Source organism: Rhinolophus sinicus, chromosome 7 (genome assembly GCF_057876585.1).
Source record: "Rhinolophus sinicus isolate RSI-liver-muscle chromosome 7, RSI-T2T, whole genome shotgun sequence".
Taxonomy (NCBI): domain Eukaryota; kingdom Metazoa; phylum Chordata; class Mammalia; order Chiroptera; family Rhinolophidae; genus Rhinolophus; species Rhinolophus sinicus.
In genome coordinates this window covers 42528920-42539153 of record NC_142507.1, presented here as the reverse complement: position 1 = coordinate 42539153, position 10234 = coordinate 42528920, and the positions used below count along the sequence as shown (strand labels likewise).

General features: G+C 48.9%; 1 protein-coding gene and 1 long non-coding RNA gene across 6 annotated transcripts in view; one reads left to right on the top strand and one right to left on the bottom strand.

The window, feature by feature from the left end:
- Window positions 1-8: 8 nt before the first annotated feature.
- The window catches only part of LOC148757792 (uncharacterized), a 29362-nt gene continuing 19136 nt past the window's right edge, over window positions 9-10234 (top strand). The window contains exon 1 of the long non-coding RNA XR_016021743.1: window positions 9-200. This is a non-coding gene — a long non-coding RNA (uncharacterized LOC148757792). The remainder of the gene's footprint in view (window positions 201-10234) is intronic.
- ELAPOR1 (endosome-lysosome associated apoptosis and autophagy regulator 1) overlaps window positions 7055-10234 on the bottom strand; it is a 61241-nt gene continuing 58061 nt past the window's right edge. For 2 of the 5 annotated variants that reach the window (XM_088799469.1, XM_019730522.3), the window contains exons 19-23: window positions 9404-9530; window positions 9148-9326; window positions 8471-8636; window positions 8189-8244; window positions 7055-7385 (exon numbers count right to left, since the gene is read on the bottom strand). In XM_088799469.1, coding sequence (XP_088655595.1) covers window positions 7286-7385; window positions 8189-8244; window positions 8471-8636; window positions 9148-9326; window positions 9404-9530 — 628 coding nt within the window. In that variant the 3' untranslated portion in view covers window positions 7055-7285. The remainder of the gene's footprint in view (window positions 7386-8188; window positions 8245-8470; window positions 8637-9147; window positions 9327-9403; window positions 9531-10234) is intronic. The other 3 variants (XM_074319206.2, XM_019730524.3, XM_019730523.3) reach the window with 3 other exon arrangements.

The window sequence follows — 10234 nt, the reverse complement described above, 5'->3', positions numbered from 1 at the left end:
GCACGAGGGCACGGGCGCCCCCTGTCCGCCGGAAGCGACAGTGCTCCTGCGGGGAGGCGGGGCCGCGGAGAGGAAGGTGGGGGAGCCGGGCGCGGGCTGCTCCGGCCGTGCAGGGGTGTGACCTGGCGGGCAGCTTTGCTGCCTCCTGTGCTTTCTCCCCAGCTCTGCACCCCTCTGGGCGTTGTCATTGCCCCTTAAAGGTGAGTGCCTCAGTTTCCTACTCATGTTCAAGGACGTGACTCAGGCTAGGCAGACGCCTGCCAATATGATAGCTGCCTTGGAAGCTGGAGCCCAGAAGATGCCCGTTTCCGTTTTGCAAGCTTGGCTTCTCAGACTGGACCCTCTCCCTGGACCTCTGCTCTCTGCTTCATCTTGAGACAAGCGTATGGCTACATTTTTTTAGTCCCCGGGTTACCTCAACTCAACAGTCCCACTTTCCTGCCTCAGAGCTCGGACACATTTCTTAATCCGACTGTTGGGTAAACTAGATTGTCCCTTTACCAAGGCTTAAGAGCATAGGGCCTGGAAAGTGCAATTGAAATCTTTTAGAGCGAGACATGAGGGGACTTCCAAGGGGAAAATATTTAGTAGATTTGAAGGCAGGACAAGGTATCGAGGTCCTGTCTTAGGTTTGTGTGAAAACTTGACCAAATATTACATCACTTCATTTTAGAACATTCGGGCCTTTCCAGTAAAATATTTCTGGTTGCTGGTCGAGCCAAAATTATCAAAGAATCTCCCTGGTAATGAGATTATTTGGAGGATTTGGGAATAGGCGTTGTGTTCGCCCCATCCTTCCACCTTGCAGAGACTGTAGAGGCCACTCCCAATTCCCAAAGCTAGCTGTGCTGAGATTGTCTTGGTCTCATGTCACATGCATGGGCTCATGTGATGACGATGTGTCCCAAAATGCTCTGCTACGCCAACTCTGAGATGTAGGACAAGGCTATTGGCAGTGGTGGAACTGACAAGTAACAATCTAGAGGGAAACTTAGGAACTGGGGTTGTCTAGGTTTGCCCCCACCCCAGGTTCAGCTTGCCTAGGACGTTCGATTTAAAACCAGTGGAAAGGAGGTGTAGGGAGCTGCCGTCCCTGAAGAAAATGTAAGAAGATTGTCCGCAAAGTGTTGGGTTCTCTGAATTCTTCTAAGGGCAAGGGGGCTGACTGCGTCCATGTCCACAAAGACACTGCCAAGTGTATTGTCTGCTAAGTTTCAAAACACTGATGGGTATTCCTGAGGTTCAATGAGGCCATTAGTATCACAGGAAGGGTGATTTATACATTCTGGCCTCTCCAAACTTCCTTAGGATTTTTCACCATTAGTCTTATCATTTGATTACAAACTCTTCCTTTAAAATGCTCCTGTTACCTAACAAATTAACATAATCACGGACTTCATTTATCAGCTTAGAATCGTAGGCTTTTTAGGGCTAGAGGGGAATCTCTTAGCTACTATCTGCTAGCCTAATAATTTCTAATCTTTTTATCACCTTGTCCCTCATGTTTTGAAATATTTTTGTCTAACGTATGATTTAAAGAACAATAATTTGTATTCCCTTATTAATTAGACACACACCGCTGCCAACTAGAATTTCTGATTAGCAAGAAATAACCAGTGTTACTACACCGAGTAATTCCTGCCAGAAGCTAACACAAAAGCAGATCAACCTAATGCTGCAGTTATGGAGTGATGGAGTGAAGCCATCTTTTGGATGGGTGGTGTCTTTTAGCCTTTAATGCTGAGAAGAGCTCTTGGATGCTGCATCTGAGCCCTCAAGGGTTCAAGGACTGCCAACTGGAAGACAGCTAGGTTAACCCCTGTATCTCCTGTATGGGGAAACTGAGGCCCAGGGAAGTTATGTAATGGACCCCAAACCTGAATCTGGAAAATGTCTGAGATAGTCCGTATTTGGGCTTGTCCCGCTGTTCGCATTCCTTAGCAGAAAACGGCCTGAGGACCTTGTCTAGAAAATGTGGCCTTTTCTTATAGGGCAAAAACCAATGGATAGTTGCATCTTTATCTCCACAGGACCTAGCCCAGCGCCTGGCACATGGTAGGTGTTTGTCACAACCCCCTTGGATGAGGGAGTCGCAGGGAGTAGGCTGAGTGGTAGAAGCTTGGTGCGGGTTCAGGGAGCAGAATCCTAGGTGAGGTACCGCCTCGGGCGTCCTGGGCAGCCAGTGGGCAGCCCAGGGGGAATGAGTACCTGCAGGGAGGGAGCAAGAAAAGAGGGTGGGGCACCAGCCGGAGATGCCATCCTCAGTTCAGAGCTGGCTCGTGTGGGAGGGCTCTCGTGGGCTTCACTTTAGCCCCTTTTTACTCTGTTCCTCTTTTTGTTTTGGATTTAGAGTAGGATTTTGCAGTGTTTCACAAGCAAGCCCTGTCCTCTCACTCTGCTGGAAGCTTCAGTGACTCCCTGTTCTCAAGAGAGTGTCCAAATGGAGCTTGCAGAGCCCATCGTCATCTGCCCCTCTAACATGTCCCCCCTCACACTCCCCCATACCGAGCTATTGGTGGCTCCCCTTTCTTACCTCTGAGCCCTGGTACTAGCTCCTTCTACCTAGAATGCCTTTTCCCTCCATTTTTCCTCCGGCTAGTTTCTTCTTCCTCCAGGAAGTCTTCTCTGAAAGCCTCGTCATTCCTTCCCCCAGATTGGTTTGCCACCCTTGTAGGTTCCCACCACGCAGTAGCGTCAGTCATACTGTTTCAGGAGGAACTGACAACCCAAGCTCCAGTTCTCAGCTGCCCACTCCCTTCTATCCGAGGGACAGTAACAAAAGGCAGTTGATGTTGCTGTCCTTGGGCCACCAAGGAGGAACCGTTTAAAAATAGCGCGGGTCAGGGAAAGCTGCCAGGCCCCGGTTGGCTTTGATGCTTGCTGCCTCTCCCTCTTAGAATTGGAATGAGGCGTCAATTCTCCTTCCACATTGTATGGTTCAGGGAACTGCATTTTATGTAGGATTGTTAACTTCAGGGCTAAAATGGAATTATGTATATTCCAAACTCTCCTTGAATAGCTCTTTAATTACCTGTAATGTTGTGTATAGGCACGCCCACATCAGTTTCTCTATCTGCAAGGGCCATGTTGTTCTGTGGTTCTCAATCAATTAAACATCTTCTTTAAGTTTTCATCCAAGTCATTGGTATCTTCTTGCCTGGTCACCTGACAGGTGTTTCGCTTCTTTGTCGGTAATTGGGAAGCCCTTAAAATCATTCACGTGTTCCACTCACATCCCCACCTCCCTCCCCCCAGTTTCAAGCTTAGTCATGTCTGCTGCTTTGTTTGATGCATCGGGACACTGCCCAATATATGGTTGAACTCATGTCACTTAATTGTTTCTTCCCTATTGCATCCCCAGTCGGTGAGCCAGAAAGGGTTTCACAGTGGGGGGACTGAAGATGGGGTGGGGGGTCTGTCAGGTGAAAAGGAAGGGGAGGGGCGGAGGCATATGCTCAAGCTGGGAGGCGTGAAAGAGCTTATGACTGAGGGACAGTCAGAAGTTCAGTGTGGTTAGAGTATAAGGGTGGACTGTTAGGGACCTTACACCCCACATGACTAAATCTGTTGGAGGTACACTTTCTTTACCTGTTACAATGGGCATAGGACCTACCTCTGGGGCTGTTCTAAGAACTCAGTGGGCAATGCCATGAAAGCTCTTAGTCCAGGCTTGATACGTAGAGATGCCACATTAATGCGAGTTTCCTGACCTACTTCCCTTCTTAAGAAGAAGGTAAATATCACCCCTGCTTATAGGATAAAGTCTATAAGCGGGGGTGGTATTTAAAATACTGAACCACCAGTACCTACCACCCAGTCAAAACAGATGTGGGTGAAAACCAACCAGCTGAGGGAATTCTTTCTAGGGGATTAAGTGCCCTCAACTAGAGTGACGGAAAAGTCCAATACCCTGGGAAATGGTAGGTCCTCGATGCCCTCGAGGACTTTATCCATAATCTAGTCTGTAATAATCCACCTCAGACCCAAATGAGCTAATTTTACTTGTGGACACATTGTTATGTGGCTGGCCTCAGTACCACCTGAGTGAAAACTGATCTGGAAGGGAAACACCTAACATGTTAAGTGTTTTATGTGTTCTCTGTTTTGAACCCTACCCAATATTGAGATGTGAGGCGTCGTTAAATGAATTTTATTATTGTGGAAACTGAGGCTTTGATTGTTAGTGATGAGAGGCGCCTAGCCGAGGTCCATTGTTGTTCCAAAGTATGCTCTTTTCTCTGTCACTCTGGGGATCCAGAATCTCCCTCTTCAGTTTAAGCTTTAAGAACATTTACCATTTCTCACTCACCCATCCAGCCATCCAACCCATGTTCAAGAAAAACAACTTGAAAGATATGTTTTAATTTCACACATGCATATACACACACACACACACACACACACGTGACATGCAATACCCATCCCCTAACAAACTACACACTCTTGGAATACAGAGTAAAAAGGAAATCCAACAAGTCTGAATGAGACAAAAATTTGGTTTCACAAAGCTGAAAAATCCGTTACAAAGTCTCTGTTATATAAATATAGTCAGTCTTATCGTTAATGTCGACTCAGACAAAAAACAAAACGTTTTGTTGACATAAAAAATCTCCTGGTCCTTGAATACACCACAATCTTCATTTGTGTTCCCAGCCAAATACAGGAGACACCTACATGAGGAGAGTTACTTGTGTGTTCTAGTACTTTAGGTAACCAAATGGGGTTTAAATATCTTATCTCCTGAGCCCACACTCCCTCCCCCGGTAGCTTATGCAAACCACTAGAGCCTTAGTTTAAGGGCTAAAAGGCTCTTCCTATGTACCATCTAATGCAGGGGTGTCCGAACTTTTTTCAACGTTTTTCACCAAGGGCCCTATGCGGTAAAATACACAAACAGCCGGGCCACTCACTCGAGGTGAAGTACATATTGCCTCACCTGGTTTATTTAAGTAAACTAAATATATTTTTGGAATTTGCTGCGGGCCAATTAAAAATGGATTGCGGGCCGCAGTTGGCCCACGGGCCGCAGTTTGGACACCCCTGCTCTAATGTGTCTGTTGTAAAAGTGATTGTGGTGATGGATGCACAGTTGTGTGAGTATGCTGAAACCCACTGACTTGGACATTTTAAATGAGTGAGTTGTATAGCGATTTGAACTACATCTCAAGAAAGCTGTTAAAAAAATATCTAACGTGTCTTTAAGTTGCTCGGGGAACAATAGATGACCTGATAGCATAACGAAGGGGTTCCTGGAAGGACACAGAAGAGCCACAGAAGTTGGTACACTAAGGGACAGTAAAAAGATCCGTAAAGTATTATGAGTAAATCAGGGGAGTTTGAGGTTGCTCTGGGAGCACCCCATTTCAAGATGTCAGAATGAAGTAGTCACCCGCGTACGTACTTCGTCCTACTGCTTCTAGAATAGTCTAAGGATGTTCTGTGGGCTTTGTCACAAAAGCAAGTTATTTAGTGGGGAAGCAGATGCCCAGGGTCTTGCTGAGGCTGCAGAAAAACCTTAGGCTGGAGCGAAGGAGCTTGCTATTTGCATCCATTAGGAGAAATCCCAACGTGGCCACAGCTTCTGAGAGGAGGGGGGATTTGAATACACTAAGAAAAATTTCTAGATATATTGACTCAGAGGGACTGCCTGCTTTCAGCGATGTGGTTGGCCAGAAGTAACGGCTGGGCTCCCGTGCTCACTGACCCTTTTATAAGACCACTGTTGGGGCAGCGTGGCTAATAAGACCAGCAAGCCATTTTGTGGCAGACAAACCACTTAGAAATGCTACCTCCATTCTGTACCTACCATCTGATCACCAAATGGCCACTTGAGAAGAGGCACAAACCTGGGCACCTAAGTCCTTGACCAAGGGGTGGTCATTCTAACCTGATAGGAAGAATTGCCAGTGGTCGAAAGAAAATGGAAATTTAAACACTTGCTCCAGTTTTACCATCCTAGGTAAACTTCATTGATTATATTTGGTGTAAAAGTGGAGAAAAGGGGCACAGAGAACACTACGTTTACTCACCTTTCAAAAGGATGCTGCCAGAAATTGGGACCAGAGGTCTTTTTAGTTTTTAGCACACAGAGAAAAGAGAACAGGGCAAAGGGGAGGCCAGACGTGAAAGTGTGATGTGCCCCGGTTTGGTGAGTGTCTTAGTGAACTAACTCCCTTAGTCTTTCCTCCTTGAAGACTGATGTGGTTCAGCTGCTGGCATATGGTCCCGGGAGTCAGGTCCTTTTCGGCTAGCCTAGAGTTCTTGATTCAACGTGGCTGAGTAGACGAAAAGCTTAGAAGCAGACGTCGCCACCTCAGGTCCACCCCAGTGTGGCCCCATTAAAACCTCAGCCTCCTGTGTTCTTTCGAAATATGTTACCCGTTTCATGATATAACCCAAGCCTCTAGGAATGGGGCACTCAAGGAGGGAGAATTTTCCTCACTGGCAGGGTTTGTCATCTCTGTGGGTAAAGACAGAATAGATAATAAGGCTAGAACATCCGACTTTGGGGCTTACCTGGGTCTCTTTAGTGTCATTGGGAGATAGTCTAGTGGGAGATTTAAAAAATGGAGAAAATAAATCCACCAGGCCTTTGGGTATTTTCTCAATGAACTTTTCTTTTGGCTTCAGTAAGAATATTGATCACTAACTTAAGGGAAGGGGATGAAGTACCTCGTTTCAAGAACAAAACAAAACCTTCCTTACTGCCTCTCTGTGCTTATCAAACCTTTTCTTGCCCAGGCCTTACTCAGCGGGCCCTCCGCCTGTATCCATTACACAGTGTGAGCTGCTAAGCCAGGCAACCGTGAAGATGGTCCGGTGCGCCAGGGAATACCCTCCTCCCCCAGCGTCTGCCTGAAGAGCTCATGAGCCCAGGGCATATGATCAGGAAAACTCCCAGCTGCCTCTGCCCTTAAATAAGAGGACAGAGGAAGTAGTTTCTATTTTTAAAAAGAGAGAAATCTTTTCATTCCAGAGCTATAAGAATTATGAGCAGATGTAGCTATGGCTCCGCGGCTGGACCATTTTGGGAAACAAGATGCAAGCAAGGGAGTAATGTACAAACAAAATGTGGGTATATTTGGCAGGTTTGAGGCAAGCAGGACGGAGTGTTTGGGTACTCTATATAAAAAATCCCCCAAATCTGAAATTCAAACTTCTTCTGATAAGGCCACAATGAAGAGATTTTTCAGCAGTGGGTGTTGCAGGAAGCTGGCACCCAAATTGCCACAGGCTTGCAAGGTGATGTGCCAGCGTGAGGAGGCAGGGGAGGCAGGGCAGTGCCTCACAGGTCCATGTCCGGGCCTCCTGAGGAGGTCTTCAGTGGCACTGAGTCAAATCCATCAGGCGTCCTCTGAAAGAGAGATGGTGACAGGAGCTGGCTGCTGCACAGGGGCAAGTTTGGGGAACAAAGGAGAGAAATGGAAGAGAGGTGACAGAAGGAACCCTGGTGGAATTCCTGCTTTCAGTGGCTTTTGGAAACGTAGACATAAGCTCCCCTCTATTCTTCTTGCTCCCTTCAGTCAGAGAATAAGGAAAATCTTTAAAAGCCTCTGATTTGCTGAATTCTAGAAGTGTCAGAAAGACTCAAGGGTCCCAGGGTGAATTGTTCTCCCACCAGTTTAAAAAAGAAAGAAATCAAGGTCTCAGGAAGCGCAGGGATCCCCCTGGTAGGTCAGGACAAAGGGATTCAGCAACCTGAACACCCCTCTCCTTGCTTTCCTCGCTGTCCCTCCCTGTCCTCTGCTCCGGTCTCACCGTCCTCCCTGCCCACACCTGTTTGGATGAACTGGTTCCCGGCAGCGGTGAGGTGCAGGTGCGGGCGGAGGGGCTGCAGAGGCCTGTGGCCCTGCAGTAGTTGCTCGGGTGCTCTCCGCTGGCCCCGTGCCCAGCCACAGTGTTGTCTGTCTTGCATTTATGAGCTTCAAACCCACCCACCCAGCCACCCACCCCACGCATGCAAAGCCAGCTCTGAATCGCTCAGGGCTGAACAGCTTAGGCTGAGCTGTGAGTCAGCGCCCAGGGAGCCGGGCCCAGACGTCTAGGGGACAGCGCCCTCCACTGGCCAGAGGACAGCCTCACTGTGCTCAGAATTTATCCTCGAGATCCCCTCTTCCCCTCCCTCCAAAAAAGAAAAGGGGGCGGGGAGGGTGTGGATGGGGCGGGGTGGGGTGGGAATGGTTCTTACAACGTGGATGGTTCAACACTCCTTCTGGAAGTTAAAAGGCCCAAAGAGTTCACCAACTGGAGTGCATGTTGGGAGAGAAGGAGCCTGGTCAAGAGCAGCCTTGGGCCCCAGGGAAAAGGATCTTGGTGCGAAAATAGAGAAGGCAGAAGCCTGGGTTTTCAGGGTGGAGGGACAGAATAGTATGGAGGGGGGAGCAGTGCAGTGGTCCCTGAGCAGCGGGGCCGTTCAGTGTGTGTCCTCCAGCCCTCAGGCCGCCCTCAGAGCCCTGGCCAGCCTCTGTACCTTGGAGGTAAATGATTTGATCTTCCCAAACAGCGACTTCTTGCTGGTAAAGATGAGGTCGTCCTCCACGTCCTCGCCTTCCATGATGGCGCAGCTGTCGGCTGCGGGCAGGTCACAGTCCTTGAGGGTGGCATTCATCACCAGCCTGGAGTACTTGTACTCTAGTCTGTGAAGTGGGGTGCGAGAGACAGGACACACAATGTGGGGAGGGGCTGGGCCATCGACAGATCTCCCGAAACCATGTGAGGAAACTGACGTATCGCAACCGGGGGGGGCGGGGGGGGGGGGCTGCGCACAGCGACGCGGTCTTGGCTCCTAGGTCAGTGATGGCTTTCCCTTCATAGACCAGGCTGTTTCTCCGATCTCAAAGTTTAATAGAACTATTGGGATCATAAGTCATTCTTTTTATTATTAATAACAAAGATGCTCTTCGCTTTTCTTTCGAGAATCTAATAGCTGTTTATACACTGCCATGCGGTACCGTCCCTGTTCAGGAGTCGGGAGAACCAAGGCATGCACTGCATGACGTGTAGTGTCAGCATGTCTCCAGTCAGAGTCACAGGGTCTGTGGCCACGTCCAGATAAAAGCCCCAGGACTTTATCCTGTCACATGTCCTCCTGGCTCAGTGATCCCACCCAGCCCATCCCCAAACTCCGATACCCCCATCATCATGTACTTTTGATTCTTTTTCCAAAAGTAACAGGTCAAGACGGTGAGCAGGATGGCAGTACAGGTGCCTGCAGAGATGCCCACTTTTAGCCAGAAATCTATGGTTTTGCAGATGGTGACTCTCTGCTCAGGCAGGGCGATGCCACTCATGCATAGCTTGGGTTCTCGCCACACATACGTCGTCTTCTGTTGAGGAGGAAAACAAGCCACTCAGACACTACGTTCCCTTCTCTCCTGGGAAGTCCCCAAGCCGAGAAACACACCTGGATCCCAGCCACACAGCTGCTGACGATAGCGTGGTAGTCCGCAGCTGAGCAGAGCGGACACGCGGCCACGCTTTCCCACAGGAAGTGGAAGGTGCAGCCATCACAGGTCCCATCAGAGCATGTGCTAGAAAGCCAGAAGGAGACGCGCGCTCAGTTGCTGGGCCAGTGGGGAAAAGCGGGTTGGAGTCCTGTCCTCGCAGCGGGCCTGAGCCATCCTCCCCTTGCCAAACCGTTAGCCCCGCCAGGATCCTTCCAACTAATCCTTAACCCAGGTTTTGCTCTCTGGTTTCCTGGACGTGAGAAGCCTCCCCAGCCTCTGTTGATTTCTGCTGACAGCAGGTGAGAGCCAATGTAAGGTGTCTTGAGCTCTAGCGTGCTTGCCCCCGCCAACCCCTTGGGGGCTCCTGTTCTCCCCATAGACTTGTAACGTTATGCAGAAGCCACTTCCGTGCAGCTTCCTGAGGGTGGGGTTCAGGAATGGACTTGGAGTCACGGATATCTATTGTGTGCTTTCCTGTGGCGTTGTCAACAACAGCAGTGATCTTACATTTTGATGCCACTGCTGGGTCCAAACATCCTGCTTCCCTATCTCCCTGATCAGTTGTTTTGGAGCAGCATTTTCCAAACCATCTTTCTCAAGATACTAGTGCCCCTCAAGATGTTAGTTGGGGTTATGTGGGGGGGGGGAGAACGAGGTGAGGTGGAGGGGTACTGTAATCAGTTTGGGAATTCCTGATTTAGTGCACCAAGCTATTAAACTTGGAATTAGATCTTTCAGTTGTGGAGAGTTTCTAGGGTTCCCCAAACCTTTATTAATTGTAATCATAG